General features: G+C 37.6%; 1 protein-coding gene across 3 annotated transcripts in view; it reads left to right on the top strand.

Moving 5' to 3' along the window:
• SMAD4 (SMAD family member 4) overlaps positions 1 to 18464 on the top strand; it is a 57970-nt gene that overhangs the window by 37920 nt on the left and 1586 nt on the right. Inside the window, exons 9-12 of one of the 3 annotated variants that reach the window (XR_008795532.1) lie at positions 4460 to 4643; positions 5963 to 6131; positions 16939 to 17077; positions 17531 to 17698. Coding sequence is in view for 1 of the 3 variants with exons in the window: in XM_056138002.1 (XP_055993977.1) it covers positions 4460 to 4643; positions 5963 to 6131; positions 16939 to 17077 (492 nt within the window). In the remaining 2 variants the exon portion in view is untranslated. The remainder of the gene's footprint in view (positions 1 to 4459; positions 4644 to 5962; positions 6132 to 16938; positions 17078 to 17530; positions 17699 to 18464) is intronic. The other 2 variants (XR_008795531.1, XM_056138002.1) reach the window with 2 other exon arrangements.

Here is an 18464-nt window from a genome sequence, read left to right on the forward strand (position 1 = left end):
GCTTCTTAATTTCCTTCACCTGACGTCTGCCTTTCCCCAGAGTGAATGATCAGGAGAAAACAGTATGGCCTTTGAAACTTAGACTTGCATGTCATATCATCATTTTTATAAGGTCCTATTTAGTGGTGAGAAGACTACACATGAATGTGATTATTAGGAGGCAGGAATCATTAGAGGCAATCTTGATGCTCATGCATAATGTATATTATTACTCTTGTAAATGTCACATACTATGTATATGTGTGTTTACCCACCGGGTAGTGCTTGATGCTTACTTCTGGCTCTGTGTTCAGGCATCATTCCTGGTGGGACCAGGGATCAAACCCATTTTGGCTGTATGCAAATACTATTTGGCTACCTGCTGTATTCTGTCTTTTGTCCTGGCATACTTTTTTAAGATTCAGCACAGATATACCACTGTTGGGAAGTCTTTCCCAGTAGATTGTATACTTGTTTGGACTTTCTAATTTGCTACTAAGTTAGTTATTTAAATGTCAGCTTATAGGGGCTGGAGCAATAGCACAGCGGGTAGGGCGTTTGCCTTGCACACGGCCAACCCAGGTTCGATTTCCAGCATCCCATATGGTCCCCTGAGCACCGCCAGGGGTGATTCCTGAGTGCAGAGCCAGGAGTAACCTCTGTGCATCGCTGGGTGTGACCCAACAAGCAAAAATAAATAAATAAATGTCAGCTGTAGTTGTTCCATGAATAAATGAATAAAAAAGTTATCGGGACTGGAGCAATAGCACAGCAAGTAGGACGTTTGCCTTGCACACGGCCGACCCAGGTTCAATTCCCAACATCCCAAATGGTCCCCTCAGCACTGCCAGGAATAATTCCTGAGTGCATGAGCCAGGAGTAACCCCTGAGCATCGCTGGCCGTGACCCAAAAAGCAAAAAAAAAAAAAAAAAAGTTACCAAAGTGAACATTTTTTAGTATTATATGGCTAGTGTAGCCCCTAATGTCTGATTACAGAGTTTATTGAGCTGTTGTTGCAGGTTCCGCCTCTTGTGTTAACGTTTTTGTGAGATTAGTTGACTTCTGTGTTACATCATATCCAGTCTGATGTGCTGCTATTGGGATGCCAGTATTGTAGAGTTTGAATATGTTTCTCCAGAAAATCCAGAATGTTTAACTTGGCAGAATTTAACTGAGTGTGGCTGCTGGGGGTTCTGGAAGTACAGGGAGGTGGGGGAAGGTCATCCATCCTGACTTCAAGAAGGCCTATACTTTGCAACCAAAAAATCTGTGTACCTGAAATTTTTTGGCAGATTGGGTTCTGTGTGGAGCTCAGTCCTAAGGTGGTAGTGTTTGGCTGGACGCATGGCGGCAGCTTTGGGGTGTGGGTTCAGCTTCTGGGGCTTTGATAGGTGGGAGCTGGTCCACCCCCCTTTACTTGATGATTTCTCTGCTTTGATAACTAAGTTGAAAAATTTTTGTTGAAAAGATTAAATAAACATTCATTTATTTTTTATGGCTATAATTCTGTTTTTAAATATTATTTAAATTGAGATGAATTCATCAAGTTAAATAGTGATATATGTATATATTTTTTATACTCAGGATTTGTTTTGCAATGTTGATTCAGTGCATTATTTATAACTGATTTGGACTATTTGTTTAAAGATCTCTTCCATACATTTTGTTTTTGTTACTCTTGCCAAGACCTTGGGTAATTGATATCTCAAGTAGACTTTATGGTGTTGGCTTCAGTCAGTATCTGCCAGTTACATTTTCTGAAGTTTCTTGTCTATAATACAATGTGATGTCATTAATAATTTGTTAAAAATAACTTCATAAATATTTCAGAATTGACTTTTTAAGGTACTTTAATATATCACTGATTTCATGTTCTAATCCTGATCAAATATATTTAAAAGAATGCTTGTATTTTGGTTTGTTTGGTTTGGTCTGTATGGTAAAACTTTTGAATGTTTTTGAACAACCACGAGCAGCCTTCATGTGGTATGTTTTATTCTCTGTAAATTTCTTTTTGATAACATAGACTGCAAGATTTTATTTTATTTCATTTTGATGCTTGGGATAGAGCCCAAGGCCTCATACATACAAAATCTGTGATCAACCATTACATTCCCTGACCAGACTTCACAAGATTGGGGGAGACTGGGGGGTGTGGTCTCCCCAATGAGACTGAGACTGCCTAAGCCCCCACTGACCATTCTTGGCCGTTTAGATCTGTGGATCAGTGCAGTGTCTCTGGGGATGAGATGCTGTTTGGACCCTGTGGTGCTGGGGATTACCTTGGCCACCCTGGCAGTGCTTGAGGCCTCCAGGGGTACACCCTGTAGTGCTAGGATTCAGTAGATTGGGTACATACCTGGCATGTGTCTGCGCTGTTGCTGTGCTGTTTCTTAGTCCTGGAAGCTTTAAAAACTACATATTTTAAGCATTAGTTATATTTCTTAAATTTGGGGAGGGTGGGTATTTGAAAAGATGTATTCAAATTATCGAAGTTTCATTGCTTTAATTCTAGTTGAGTCAGATTTCACAAATAGCACAGGGGATGCAAGTAAATAATTGATTTTTCAGCAGAAAACGTACCGCTTTTTCATTCTCTAATAAATGGTGCTAGCCTTTTTTTTCCAAGTCCTTTTTCTATCCAGACCTAAGCTTTTCCTTTTCATTCTGTTTGTACTTTGCACATAGGTAAGTCTTCCATTCTAACATTTCAGACATTCATTGTATACCTGCTATCCAGTCTGAAGTAGTCCTCACAATCATTTTTCTGTCCCACCCTTTATTTTCTTCACAGTGTTTATCATTACTTGAAGTGTCATGTGCTTTTATTTATATACTTGTGTATCTCAGGAGAATAGGGATAGTATCTCATTTACTACTGAGTATGTAATGCATCTTCTCCCACCTGCTATTTATAAAAGTATATTGTTATTCATATTGTACATTGAATACTTAACTCAGGGTTACAATTATTGTAGTTAATATGACTTAAATAAAAGAACAGCTGACTTTTATCCAAATGAACTTGAAATCCCTGCTCAGAATGGCTATGAGTATCCTTAGTGTTTACTTGTTTACTCTTGTCTTGGCTGCATTGTTCATACCCTCTCAGTGATGTGTAAAATATGCCACAGATTGTTTAAGGACACATCCTCTGTATACATCTTAGAGTCCGAGGTTTTGAGGATACAAGATTTTTTTTTAATTTAAGCACCGTGAATTACAAAGTTGTTAATAATACAGTTGATACTTTCAGTGTTTCAACACCAATCCCACTACCAGTGTAACCTTCCCTCTAAGAACTTCCCAGTTTCCCATCCCCCCTCCCCCAAACCAATTTCCTTAGCAGGCACAAACAAATTCACTTCAGATTGCTTGTTACAATGAAATGGCAAATGAAATTACCAGAAAATAATCAATGAAAATCAGTTTGTGATTGTTATATCCACATTGGTGGTGTTAAAGTCAGTGTCTGAGGCTGGAGCGATAGCACACGGCCCACCCGGGTTGGATTCCCAGCATCCCATATAGTCCCCTGAACACTGCCAGGGGTAATTTCTGAGTGCAGAACCAGGTGTAACCCCTGTGCATCGCCAGGTGTGACCCAAAAAGCAAAAAATAAACAAACAAACATAAATAAAGCCAGTGTCTAAGGATTTACTGAACTGGTTGGTGCTAATTGAGCCTTCTATGCTATTTTTTGCTCAGTGAGCTTGGTGGGGTTCTACACAACTTTACCATCAAATTGCTGTGCTCCTATTGGGCTGTCCATACTGTGAAATTTGGCGATGTCACGCAGTGCAGCCACACATTCCAGGAGCGTGGAGCTGAGCCATTTACATGTTGGAGGATGTTGAGCGTGGGGGCTGCTGGGCCTATTGGGGAAGGAAGGGCGTCTGTCTGCCTTTGTTCTTAATCTTCAGCCCAGAGAGTCATCCGCCTGGGGTGATTTGGCAGCTTGGCAGCTTGCTGAGGTTAATATTTAAGAAAATACTATTACAAAATCAAGTGAAACATGTTTTTAAAAATTCCTTATAGATTCTGATTACTTTGTTCTTTAAATTCTCAGTTGACTGGGACCTATGAGGTAAGAACCAAATTCCAGATACTAAAAATGATTTAGAGCTTCAAAAACTCCTCTGAGTGATGGGTACTGAGGTAAAAATCAAAGAGAGATGCCTGCCTTTTACTGCAGTGTTATTATAATCAAATTCCCTTGGCTGTTTTTAAGATAATTCTTTCTTTATACAGTTTTTTAGGAAAAGCATTTTTGTGGCGGACAGGGGTGTTTTGGACTATGCCCCTTCCCAGGGGTTGACCATGCAGTGCCAGGGATGGAACCTAGGCCTCCTGCATGGGAAGCATGTGCTTAGCCCCGTGAGCTCTTTCTCTAACCAAGTAAACCTTTGATTTATGATGTGAAAAAGCCTTACACCTTTTTCAACTGAGTGAATGTTCGCTGCCTTTTATCTCCTGTAGCTCCTGAATATTGGTGTTCCATCGCTTACTTTGAAATGGATGTTCAGGTAGGAGAGACATTTAAGGTTCCTTCAAGCTGCCCTATTGTTACTGTTGATGGATACGTGGACCCTTCTGGAGGAGATCGCTTTTGCTTGGGTCAACTCTCCAATGTCCACAGGACAGAAGCCATTGAGAGAGCAAGGTATTGACGATATAGTTAGATAGTTATTTTAAAAATTGAACATGTTCATGTTTAATGTAGTGTTTTGTAATGCAAATTTTGTAAGTTTTAATATACAGTAATCATCTTAATAATTCAGAAGCGTTCCATTTTAATTGTAGATGTCATTTAAAATAACATTATAGAGATAAAGATTACTTTTCTTTAAGACTGAGGTTTCTGAATTTTGAATTAAAACTAGATATATTGGATTCTAGTGTGAAAATTAATTTTTCTCTTTTTGATTATATATCTAAAATTTGTTGGAAGGAAAAAGAAAATGAAGCCAAGTTTTCTAAAAGTTACAGTGTTGAAAAACTGATAAAAAGGAAATGCTTAAATATTGATAATCTTTTCTTAAGTAATCCTTAAAATGTTAATTTAAAAAGTTTGTATAATGAATTTTAAGTGCATTAGATAAAATATTACAGAAAAACACAATTTTAGGCATATACTTAATTTTAGAAAGTATAAAGTGAAAATTCACAACTAAGCACATGATCTTGGTTCTATCGCTGTCTATATATGATTGACAACACTCTTGTGGCTGTGGGAGTCCTACCAAACAGTGCTTATAGGGCACCTGGGCTACTCCCAGTGATTCTTAGCCAACCGGTTGGCCAATTCAGTGCTTGGGCACAATGATATGGTTTCTTAACCATGCAGTGCTTGCAGCCATTAGGGTCATAGGGTCATCCTGGAGGTGCTTGAGGGCCCTTTAGGAATAGACCTGAGAGTACTTAGGGGTCATGTGGTGCCAGAGATTCAGCTAGGGGCCTTGTGTATGCAAGACATGGACTCCTGACCTCTGAGCCATCTTCCTGGACCCTATATTACCTACTTTTTAAGCCAGTGCAGCTTAATAGGATTTTCTGTGATGAAGGAAGTGGTCAGCTACTACACAGTGTCTAATATAGTAGAAGCTAGTTTTGAGCATTTAAAGTATGGGCCAGGTAATGAAACTTTAATTTTAGTAAATTAAATAGTGAATTTAAATGTAGCTGTAGCACTGTAGCACTGTCCTCCCGGTGTTCATTGATTTGGTGTTCATCGATTTGCTCGAGTGGGCCCAGTAACATTGTGAGACTTGTTGTTACTGTATTTGGCATATTGAATGCGTCACAGGTAGCTATTAATGGTTATTAATTTGAATAGTGTAACTGCAAAGGAAAATAATGTTTTTATAATGATAAGGTATATACTACTATCTAGATGTAATATTGGGTATAACATATAATTTAGATTAAAATTTATTTTGAAATACTTAACAAAATGAAACAATTTTATTTTTTCTTTCAAAGGTTGCACATAGGCAAAGGTGTACAGTTGGAATGTAAAGGTGAAGGTGATGTTTGGGTCAGGTGCCTTAGCGACCACGCAGTCTTTGTACAAAGTTACTACTTAGACAGAGAAGCTGGGCGTGCACCTGGAGATGCGGTTCATAAGATCTACCCAAGTGCATATATAAAGGTTAGTTGCAGTTTTACTTGAATATATTAGATTTAGAAAGCTTTTTTTTTTTTCAAGTGTAAGTTAGCAGTAGAGAATTAGAAAAATTTCTTATCAAGCAATCAAATTATGTTTGCCTATAGCAGTTATTGTCAAGATCAGTTATCTGGTTTTCTGGTTGCATTATGCTGGTTTTTTTTTTTTTTTTTTAGCAAATTTGTAAGTTGTTTTGAGTGACAATGTTCCTGAGCATACTGAGTGACACCTCCAAACTTGTATTATTTTGATATAAAATAATTTAAAATTTTGGAAATTTATCTCAACCAATCTTTGGGAATTCTAAAATTAATATTTTTCTAATTAAAGATCTTGAGAAATGTAAAATTCATTGATAGCAGATATTGTAAAGGTTATTTTGTCATGTACTGTATTATTTTGCAAATTAAACTTGAGGTATTTTTCATTAATTACTTCATATTCAACCTATATTAAATTTATGCTTAAACTTTTAGAAGAGAGCGCTGTATTTAGATGGCCTAAATATGGATTTTTTGGAGTGCGAGAGGGTCACACCGGCCACACTCAGTCATATCAGGTTTACTCCTGATTCTGTGCTCAAGAATCACTCTGGTGGGCTCAGAAGACCATACGGGTGCCAGAGATTGAATCCCAGTCAGCCACGTGCAAGGCTAATGCCCTACTCACTGTACTACCACTCTGGCCTCCTAATTATGTTTTTAATTTTATTTTTTAATATTCTTCCCAGTGTCCTCATTGTTAACTATTATAAATTAGGGAATTAACTGTATTTAGTATTTCTTTTCCAGGAAATTGCTTAATACATACAAACGGTATAAATTGTGCCTCTCAAAACGGGATTGCATGATTGTATCAGCATTAAATCCAATATCTCTTTTTTAGTCTGTTTAGTTCAGTTAAGAATATAGAAAATTTCCTAACCTGCTTTTCTTTGTTGTGGGTTTTCCTCTGTGGTGCTTGAAAGCAACGTGGTCCTGGAGATAGAACCCAGGGCTCTGTGCATGTACTACCACTCTCATTAAAAAAATTTAATGAGACTTCTAGGTAGTAAGTATAGAGAAAATAATAAAGTATAAAATAATAAAACTTCGCTTACCTTTTATTTAGTTTTAACAGTTTTGAGCATTTTGCCAATTATCAAAGATAGGTTTCTCCATTTGTTATACTTTCACCCTGGCGTGATCTAAAGTCAGTTCTAAACATACTCATTTTCTCAAAATATTTTACTATGAATCACTTTGATCCAGACTTCTACAAAGCATAATCACCCTGCTGTGTATCACATTTCCTGGGATTCATAGGAATTTCCTGTTAAAAGCTTCATAATAAATGATTATTCATGGTATAGAAAAGCTGGTTGTTATGTAAAGAATATGATCTCACTTTTATTAAAGGCATATTGTCATGAACATTTATATATACTTTTATGTACCCACAAATATAGAATGATTTATTAGGAATAGCTTTGGAATGTGAAGTGTTTATTTGTATTCGTAGTTTTCATTTTTTCTGCAAGACATTTTAGTCATGCTTTGCTACAATTTTTTTAATTGATTGGATTTCCTCGTATGCTTTGTAATCTGAATTGTTGGCATATTTGTCTTGAGAGAGAGTTAAATTTATTTCATTTTCCTTTTCCTCCTTGTTATTGCTTCTCCTTATAGGGCATCTTGTCTTAGTCTGGCATCCAGGGATCCACATCTCAGAACCAATTCTTATATTTAGGAGGTAGAGGAATTTTGTCTCTTGAGGAAATTGATTTCCAACCCCAGGTATGCTCAGGGCTTAATTCCTGTTGCATAGGTTTCTTTGATGATTACCTTTGCCACGGGCAATAATTTAAGTCCTAAGTATACTTCTGAATTGTATGTCAAAGCATATTATAGCATTTTTATGCCCAGCTGTAGCCCTGAGAGAAACCAACTGTTTCTCTTTCCATGTCACTCAAAGGAGTGGAATTCTATCCTCTGCTGCTGCTTCTTATACTTCTCGTTAGTTCCTATTCTCCATGATGGATCTTACTTATCCATTACCATTTAGTGGATGATTGGACTGTTTCCATGTTTTGATTATTAGGAATAATGATGCTATTGAACACGAATGTATAAGTTTTTAGGCCAATGTAAATTTTTATTTACTTGGTTATATACTTTGGAATTGAATTGCTGGATCAAAAGACTAATTCGGTGTTCAGGTTTTTGAGGTACTGCCAGACTTTTTCAAAAGGATTTTGGCATTTTACTTTTTTCTCGTACATGTGAGGATTATCATTTCTTTATCAATGATTGTTACTATGTCTTTGTTATTTTAAGCCATGTTCGTGCATTTGAAGCAATAGATGTGATTTTGATTTGCAGTTATCTAATAGTCTGAGCATCCTTACATGTGTTTGTTGGTCATTTGCATATCTTCTTTGGAAAACATGTCTTTTCAGATCCTTTGCCCATTTTTAATTTGGTTTTGTCTTTTTAAAGTACTCTGAACGTATTTTTGTTTTACAATCATGAGGTTTTAATTTTTAGTATAGTCCTAGTCTTTGGTTGCTTGTGCTTTGTGAGGGATATTAAAAAACCCATTGCCTATAGTAAGGTTATGATGATTTACTCTTATGTTTTCTTCTAAGGATTTTATAGTTTAAATTCTTTAATTTGAACTGTAATCTATTTTGGGTTTTTCTGTATGGATATACAGAAAAGGATCCAATTTCATTTTTCTACATACAATATTCAGTCTTCTGCTTGTTGGAAAATGATACCCTTCTTGGAGCAGAGAGATAGATAAGGTGCTTGCCTTATGAGCAAACTCTGGTTTGATCCGGCACCTCATAGTCTAGCAGGCATCCCTGGGTGTAGTACTGGGGGTCCCCTAGCAAACCTGGGGTGGCCCAGGTAATCCCTGCCATTTACAGGTCCTGAACAGCAAAGCATTCTGAGGGCCCTTGCATTGAACTGCCAACTCAGATGACCAAGAATCTCCAGGAGAGGCCTGTGGACCTCCTGAGCTACATTTTGGAGACCCTTACCCTCTCAGCCCCTCCCTGCCAAAATCCCTAAAAAGATTAGATTTACCTTACAATTAAATACTATCTCTAGAACTGATTTTAAAAAAAAAAATTTTTTTAATTTAGATGGTTTTTAAATCTAAAATTTAGATTTTAAAATTAGATTTTTATATTTAGATTTTAAATCTAAAATTTAGATTTTTAAAAATCTATATTTTTAAAAAAAATCTTTACTGTAGCCTTGCAGTGCTTAGAAATTGTGAAATAAAGGCTCTCAGAGTAACTTTATTCTTTGCCTGTTGCTGGGGCCTTGTATTTACATACACATTTTTTTTTCTTTTTGGGTCACACCCGGCTATGCACAGGGGTTACTCCTGGCTCTGCACTCAGGAATTACTCCTGGCGGTGCTCAGGGGACTATATGGGATGCTGGGAATCGAACCCAGGTCAGCTGCGTGCAGGGCAAACACCCTACCCGCTTTGCTATTGTTCCAGCCCCCCAAATTTTATGATCGGTTTGGAGGACAGCTAATTTTAATAGTTGTCTAACATTTGTGATTGGAGCAAAGAAAAGAATATACTGGTCATTTTGATTTGAAGTCTATGTAATTATGTAATTTGAAGGACAGAGGACTACTATGTTATATTTGTGAATGAACCAGATTTGGGATTAAAATGTCTTTAAAATGTGTAATCTTACTGAACTTATTTCTTGCATTATCAGGTTAATGCAAGTAGCATTTCTGTTTTGGTATAGATTGCCTGTGAGAAACTTTCCCCAATGTCTCAGATACAGTCATCTCTTAAGAAACCATGAACATGAATAGATTTTTATAACAGCCTTTGCCTTGAATAGTAGTAGGGATGTTTGAATGTAATGAAAAATAGCATCCTATCATGTCATAGCAGCTGTGTTTAAGATTTTATTTGGGGGGCCAGAGGGGGGGTTCCCAGTGCAGTACCCGGGATCTGGGACGTACTCCTGGATACACTAGGTCAACTGCACCGTGGCTCTGCTAAGGTGGAGTGCTGGGGATTTGGGTATTTTGGGACTCTGCAGTGCCAGGTGGCTTCCAGAGCTCTCCCTGGTTGAGCTTAGGATGTAATGCCAGGGATTGAACCTGGATTGTATGCCCTGTATCTCGTTGACCTCTAAATGATCAGATTTTGAAAATATATGGATGGGCTGGGACGCTTTGGATAATAGTGGAGGAAAGCAGATACTCGAGTGGAAGGTACAGTGGTTGACCATTGTATGCTCATGAAACCCTGTCGTGAACAGTATTGTAAATCAAAGAGCTTCAAAAATATTTCAAAAGCATCATTACAGTTTCCCAAATAAAGTATTGTTCTTTTTCAGACAGACCTTTTTTTGAGGGGGCGGGGGGAGTCACACTGGGCGATGCACAGGGGTTAACTCCTGGCTCTGTACTCAGGAATTACTCCTGCTGGTGCTCGGGACCATATGGGATGCTGGGAATCGAACCTGGGTCGACTGCGTACAAGGCAAACACCCTAACTGCTGTGCTATCGCTCCAGCCCTGTCAGACAAACCTTCTTATGTCCTAAATATAGCTCTTGACATTTTCTGTTTTGTTAATTCTTTATGTACTGCTTTGGTTGTAAGATTCAGTCTCACCAGTAATATTATTAGGGAGAACTGTATTCAGGTAACATGAAGAATACAACCAAGAGTGCCCACACTGAGGAATGAAAGCTCTTTCCACCATCCCCATTAAAACAAGGGAAACAGGCTTGGAGAACTATCCTTCAGCTTTGTAAACCAAAAAGCTGGAATTTAATTATGTTTTTTTCTTGTAAGATACTTTCTTTTTCCCCATTATGTCATGTGAGATGAAAGTTCATCTTGTGTTCATGAGAATATGATGAATTTGGAATGTCATTTTATAGGTTTTAAGTGAAGTAAATGTTTAATTCTTTATAAGAGCTCTTCTTCTTTGGCTTACAAAAGTAAGATCTGTTTTTATTTTATGTTTCTTAGCCCTAGCACTCAGTCTTTTTAAGAGCTATATTGAGATGCTAAGATAAAACTCACAAACTATGTAATTCATGCATTTAAAATATATGCAGGGAGCTGGGAGATAGTACAGTGGTTCTGGCACTTTCATGAGCTGGCCACTGTTTGATTTCTGGCACGTTATGTCTCCATGCCCCACCAATAATGATCCCTGAGAACAGAACCAGGAATAAGCCCTGAGCATTGCTGGGTAGGACTCAGTAAAACAAAGTAAAGTATGCAGTTCAGAGATTCACAGGACATGCACAGGTTGTACAGTTACTGCAATTTTATAACTTTTTTTTACTCACTCAGTAAAGAAATCTGTGTCCTTTAGTTATCATTCCACTAAACTTCCCAGCCCTAGACAACTTGCAATCTATTTTCTTGCTCTGTATTTGCCTTGGATGTATTTTGTATAGTGTCATATAAAGTGGTTTTCCGTGTCTTCCTACACTAAGTGTAATGTTTTCAAACTTCATTGTAGCATTTGTATGCACTTCACTCCTTTTTATGGATAATAATATTCTAATACCACATTTTCTTTATTCATTTATTAGTTGATAAACACATGAGTTTCCATTTGAGGACTGTATTATGAGTAATACTGCTGTGAACATTCACACACTTTGTGTGCACATATGTCACTTTCACTTCTATTGCATATCTGGAAATGGAATTATTGGGTCATAAAGTGTAACATTGTGTGTAACTTTTGAGACTACTGAACTAGTTCCAAAGTGGCCGTGTCATTCTGCATTTCTCTTAGCATGTGATGGTTTCGAATTTTTTTATGTCATCATCATTAGTACATCTTGACTCCACAGTTTTAACCATCCTACTTATTTAACCATCCATATAGGGTGTGGTTTATCTGGTGGTTTTGATTCCCCACCCCCAAGGTCTTTTGTAAAGAACCTGTTGGGAGGATGTTTGTTATTTTAATAACTAGGTAAAGGTGGGGGATGGGCTATTGTTGAGAGTTTGAATTTTGCCTAGACTAAAGTAATATGTAATAAGATTATATATGTTCATATATAATATTTACAATCATATAATAAGTTTATATGCTGGTTAATGATAGCTTTTAAAAAACAACAGTTACTTTAGCGTGGTTGTATAGATCTAAATGTAAAGCATACAACTGTAAAAGTGTTAGATGACATAACTGAAAATGTAGATGACCTTTAGTATGGCTCTTTAACTCTTCAGACAATATCCCAAGGTCATATGCCATAATTGACCAGTCTTAATTAAAATTAGAAATGTTTCTGCAAAAGACGGAAGAAAGCAAATAAAAGCCACAAACTAGGAGAAAAATAACTGCAAAAGACTTATTTGATATGACTATTATCTGAAAATTTATAAAAATTTAAAAAATCAGTAAAAGAAAGCAACTTTGTTAAAGATGGTCAAAAAAAAACTTAACATATATCTCTGCAAAGAAGTGTAGGTGTTTACCAGATAATGTATGAAAAGTTTCGACAGTTTATGTGATTATGAAATTACAAATTAAAACAACAAAGTGATACTACCACATAACCTGGTAGGATAATGAAAATCCAAAACAGTAGGAACACTAAATACTGGTGAGGATGTGAATAAGAATTTGGATCCATTGCTTGTGGGTGTACAAAATGGCTGCAGCTGCTTTGAAAGATCTGGCAGTTTCTCACATGCAAAACAAAAACAAAACTACTGGTTGGTAACATGGAATCTAGCAGTCATGCTCCCCAATGAGTTATTAACTTAAGTCTGGCAGAAGTCTGCTCGTGAATGTTTATAGTAGCTTTATTCATAATTGCTAAATGTTGGAAGGAACGTATATCCTTCAGAAGGTATGAATGGATAAACTCTGCTTTATTCACACAGTGGAATGTAATTGCACTGATTTATATAAATGAACAGTTGAAGCAATAGTATAATCGGTGGGGCACTTGCCTTGCATACAGCCAACCCAGGCTCGATCTCTGGCACCCCCGTATGGCCCCCTGAGTCCACCAGAAGTGATCCCTGAGTGCAGTCAGGAATAAGTCTCCTGAGCACCAGCAGGTGTAGCCCACAAACAAAATAAATGAAGTAGCAGATCATAAAAACAGGAATCTTAAAAGCACATAGAAAGTGGAAAAAAGCCTAAAAGGCCACATCCTGTGCAATTACATTTTTTGACATTCTGGGAAAGATAAAACCATCAGGGTTTTACTTAGAGTCTATTCACTAGGCTAGTAATATTAGTGATGTCCAGGGATAAGAGAGGAGAAGGATGTATAGGCACAGCACAGGTTGGTGGTGGTGGTGGTTGTTTGGGTGGTGGGGTGGGAGTTAGCTCACAGCAATGCTCAGAGGTTACTCCTAGCTCAGCGCTCAGGATTCTTTCTGGCTGTGCTGGAGGAAGGGGCGGGGGGGGACTGCATGTGAGGCAAATGCCCTACCTACTATTTCATCTCCTTCCCAGCGCAGGAATTTTAAGGTAGTGAAATAATTCCATATGGTTCAGCATGTTGAATACATATTGTTATACTTTAATCCAATCCACAGAACTTGCAAAGCCAAGAGAGAGACTTAATATAAGTTATGGACTTTGGTGTTAATAAATCAACACTTTTTGATTATAACGAATATACCAACGTGATAAGATATGTTGTTGGTAGAGTTACTTGGATAGGGACAGAGAATTAACTCTGCTTTCTGCTCAGTTTCACCTGTTAAAGCTACTCTTAAAAAGCAATTTATTCCTACCCAGTAATTGAAGAAGTTATAGATAGATTTTTTTTTCAGATATCTGAGTTTCTGTGTTGTGATACTTAATTTCATAAGATAAGACATAGCCAATATACTCTAATGTACTTTTGGGAAATCTTGAGAAATAATGGCTCCTTCTGTCATTGGACGACTTCTGATTTCCAGATCCAGCTTTTTAATTCTTTTGCCCTAGAAACTTTGAGGATTAATAGTTTTGCTATGTAATACATTTATTTCATCTTTGTTTGACAAAATTTTGACTTCTCCCTTTGTCCTTGACTGGTGCAAGTCAGGAAAACCTTGAAAACAGACACTGAGGCCAGCAAAGAGGAATGTCATTTGCTATTTGGAGAGTTCTCTTGTTTGTTTTTGTTTTGTTTGTTTTAGTTATTCCCCAGTGGTGCTGGGGGCCCCCAAGGCCTCCCCAGCTGTGCTAGGAAGGCCATGCAGTGCTAGAGATTAAACCCAGGGTTTGGTGCATGCCCGGGCATGTGCTGCAGCCCTTTGAATATCTCCCTGGCCCAAGTTTTGTCTTTTTTTTTTTTTATTGCTATATGAGCTTACGGTTTGTGTAAATACCAAGTTAGACATTATCAGAATGTTTTCATTTTATTAGAATCTTCTTAATTTGAAAGTCAGTGATGTAGGTTCTAAGTGTCTTTCGGTCTTTTGATAAAGTAGTATACTATGCAATCTTTGATTTTTTTTTTTTAAGGTGTGGTAGGCACACCCTTCCATGCTCAGGGCTTGCTCTCAGCAACCTGGGGTGGAGGTTGCTCCTACTGGTGTTCAGGATTTTACATTCCCAGGGACTGATCCTGGGCCTCTTGCATACAAAGCATGTGCTTTTTTGACCATTGAGCCATCTTTTCAGCCACTTCTTGAACTTAATATTGTCAAGGATAACGATACTTGCTCATATTTTGATTTTGTGCCTAATAGGATTTTAGGGTAGACTGCTAAACGATGCTTAGGGAGCCTACAGGCTACTCCTGGTGATGTTCTTCTAACTGGGCCAATGGTTCAAGGAACCATTGCCAAAGAATACAGTGTTGCTCAGACTCGGTGATGCCAGGGACCTAAGCTGTGCCAGCAGTGCCTTGGGCCTCTACGGCACTATAATGTTGCATGGAGGACCTTTTAGTACCAGGCTCCAACCTGGAGTTGGTCACAGAAAGGCAAGCACCTTAGCCCTTGTACTGTCTCTGGTTGCCAGGAAGAATTTTTTAAATTTACTTTCGGGGTAGGGATTACTTTCAGGGTAGTCACATGATTTGGAAATTGAAATACTAAGGCTTTCATCCAACAGTCTTGTTTCTACTCTATTCTTATTTCCTACATCTCCTGTGGACGGCCAGTCTTATGTAGGCTTCCAGTTACTTAAAAAAAATGCAAAAGTACTGGGCTCAGGAATATAGCTTACTGGAAGGGTTTATGCCTTGCATGCATGAGACCAAGGTTCCATTCCCAGTACCGAGGGGGAAAGAAAAAAGCAAAGTCGTTGTATATTTAAGAAGGGTTGATTAATTCAATCAGCTAATCAGTGGCTGAATAAATAGCAGTACTCCTACATTAAAAAAAAAAGGGAAAAAATAGTTTACTTCATGTTGGTTGTTAGAAAGCACAGTAAAACATTTTTTTGTAAAAAAAAAGGATGATGTTATTTTTCATCTGTAGTTTGTTGTTTATGGGAAATAAGTTGTTTATGAAACATATGGGAAAGAACATCCCATATGTTTACGAAGGCAAAGATTAAAGTAGCAAGCCCCTTCCTTATTGTTCCAGCCTTTGACATAGCTATCGAGAAAGGTAATGGCTGGTGGGGTCAGTAAGTAACCTTTATCACAACTTCTTGTATACTGTTCCATGTTTATAAAACTCCTGTGAGAAAGTCAGTACACTTAGCATTCTCGTTTTATAGGTAAGAAAATTATTTGTAAATTTTCTGTGAGCTCTAGAGTAGTTAAGCATCACTGATGTAATTTGTAGATACCAGTGACAGTAGACTTGGATAGTTAGTAAATAAATACCAATGATAGGATTTAAAACAGTTGATTTTTTAAAAAACATATAAACATTTGTGAATGTACAAAAAAGAAAAAATTAGTATAGGGATAGCCCAGATACCCAGTAGATTTAGTAGTTGTTAAGATTTTACATTTGCTTGTTCTTTCTTTCTTTGTTTCTTAAATATTTTATAGCTGGGAGGGATATTATCCATGGTGGTGGAAAATGGGCACTGGTGGAGGGATGAGTATCTGATCATTGTATAATTGAAACCAAGGCACAAAAAATTGTAAATCTACAACTTAAAAAAAAAATAAAATAAAATAAAGGGGAAAAAAAGAAATGTTAAAAAAAATATTTTATAGCGATTTCCCGATATTTTGGGGCTTTTGTCCTATATACTGAAGTAAATGTTGCCAGAAAATCAAATAATTTTTCTTATATTGTGGTAGTACCATTTGTTATACTTCTTCAAATAGCTAGAATGAGAAAAAAAATGATATATGATCAAAGTCATCAGCTGTACTTAACTCTGAGCCATTGAATTAGTTATATTCTTTCTTGGGGAGAGGGCAGCCACACCCAGCAATGCCCAGGGCTTATTCCTGGCTCTGCACTCAGGGTTCACTCCTGACTGGCTGGCTTCAGGGACCGAATGAGGTGCCAGGGATTGAACGTAGGTCAGTCTTGTGCAAGGCAAGCCCCTTGCCTGCTATACTATCGCCCTGGCTCTGAATTGCTTATATTATTTAACTGTTCCATAGACAGGCAGGGTTTTTCGCAGTGGCAATAACAGCTGATCCATAGTGAACTTGCAGAAGCGTGTGACAACCAGAGCTATCCTGGTAGCAGTGAGCCTCTGGGTGAGCGCTGAGCCACATCTTTCCTAACAGTGAACTTAAACTTGTAAATTAATTCTTCTAGAGCTAATCGAAGCCATGAATTAGAAATAAGCTGCATTACTTTTTAAAGTATGGAATCTTTTCTGATGGACTCATCGCATTAAATATGCATTCTTTAAGGTCTTTGATTTGCGCCAGTGTCATCGCCAGATGCAGCAGCAGGCAGCCACTGCTCAAGCTGCAGCCGCTGCCCAGGCCGCAGCTGTGGCTGGAAACATCCCGGGCCCAGGATCAGTAGGTGGAATAGCTCCAGCTATCAGTAAGTACGCTTTCATTGTTCGTGACATGTGATAGTTGTTTTATATTGACTCACTCAGTTGATTAGTTATTTTAAGCAACAATAGAAGTTGGAAATTTTTTAAAACTGGGATGCTAACATACTTGAGTTTGTAAAACTGTTCTTGTAGGAGTTACCCTTTGTCTTGGACCCTGTTTTCCATTCGTTTTGTATCACAAAGGGAGTATGGGATAACAGAAAGGGGATGATTGTTAGATTGGCTCTCCCCCCTTCCCCTAAATTGATGCTTTTAATTCCTGCCTCACCAGCCAGGGTGGGTTATAATCACCATTGTACTTGGCTTTGTTCTAGGAGAGTATATTTAAATTTTAGAATTAGGTACCTCCAATTTTTTTTTTAATGTATGCTAAGCATGGAGAGAAAATTAAGTGAGGGTGGTATTTTGATAACTTGTAGACTTTTTTTTAATTTTAGGGTAAAATTGAACTGTGTGCCAGGTTTCACACTGATGGGGAATTTTTTACTGCAGAGTTAAACTCCTGACTATAGACTTTTATGATGGAAACACGTGGCACCCATCTTCCACGTCTGAAGGCATAACTAGTGATTCATTCAACCCCTGTTCTTAACCTCTTCAGTGTGGTAAGCAAATCACACTGGCTAAGAAAACTGCAGTGGCCCTGCAGGTTTCTCTACAGTACATGCAGATTCCTCCCATTAGCTTCATTGTAATATTGATGAATGCAGATTGACTATATGACTGTATGTTCTGACTGGAAATTAGATGCAGTGCAGCGTCTCCATTGTGACTTATGTTCAGGAGTTGACAATTTAGAGACAAATAAAGCATACTCATTTAGAGATTTTTTTTGTTTTTTTGTTTTTCACAATTCAGGCATCTAAAACTGTTAATTTGCTAGCTTCGATGTTACAAACCTGCTTTTACGAAGAATCCAGAACTGTTGTTAAATTTCTCATTCTCATCTGTTGTCCCCATTGAGTAGCTGCATATTATGTCTGTTATATTGTGAAGCTGAGACAGACATCAGATGGGTCTTCCAAGAAGTCTAGCAGAACTAGACTGTTAATCATGTCTTATCTGATCTAGGGTGTTTGGACAGACAGTAAGGTTCTTAGAACCAATCTGTGAATTTGCATTACCTCCTAATAACTGATTTTTAAAAAATTCTCTCATCTCCACTTCTAAACAGAACAAATTGGTGGAGTGTTGGTGGATTGTGCTCATTGAATTGATAATTGATGGTAGTTAGTAGACCCAAGTAAATTGTCTTAACCAAAAGTTTTCAGTCCCTGTTGAAAAGATTAGATCTGCACTTCTTGACACATTGACAGAAATTTTATGCTGAGGAAAAGGAATAAAGAAAGCGGCTCACTTTAATGTAAATCT

The sequence above is a fragment of the Sorex fumeus genome, unplaced genomic scaffold, assembly GCF_029834395.1.
Source record: "Sorex fumeus unplaced genomic scaffold, SorFum_2.1 ptg000128l, whole genome shotgun sequence".
NCBI lineage: Eukaryota > Metazoa > Chordata > Mammalia > Eulipotyphla > Soricidae > Sorex > Sorex fumeus.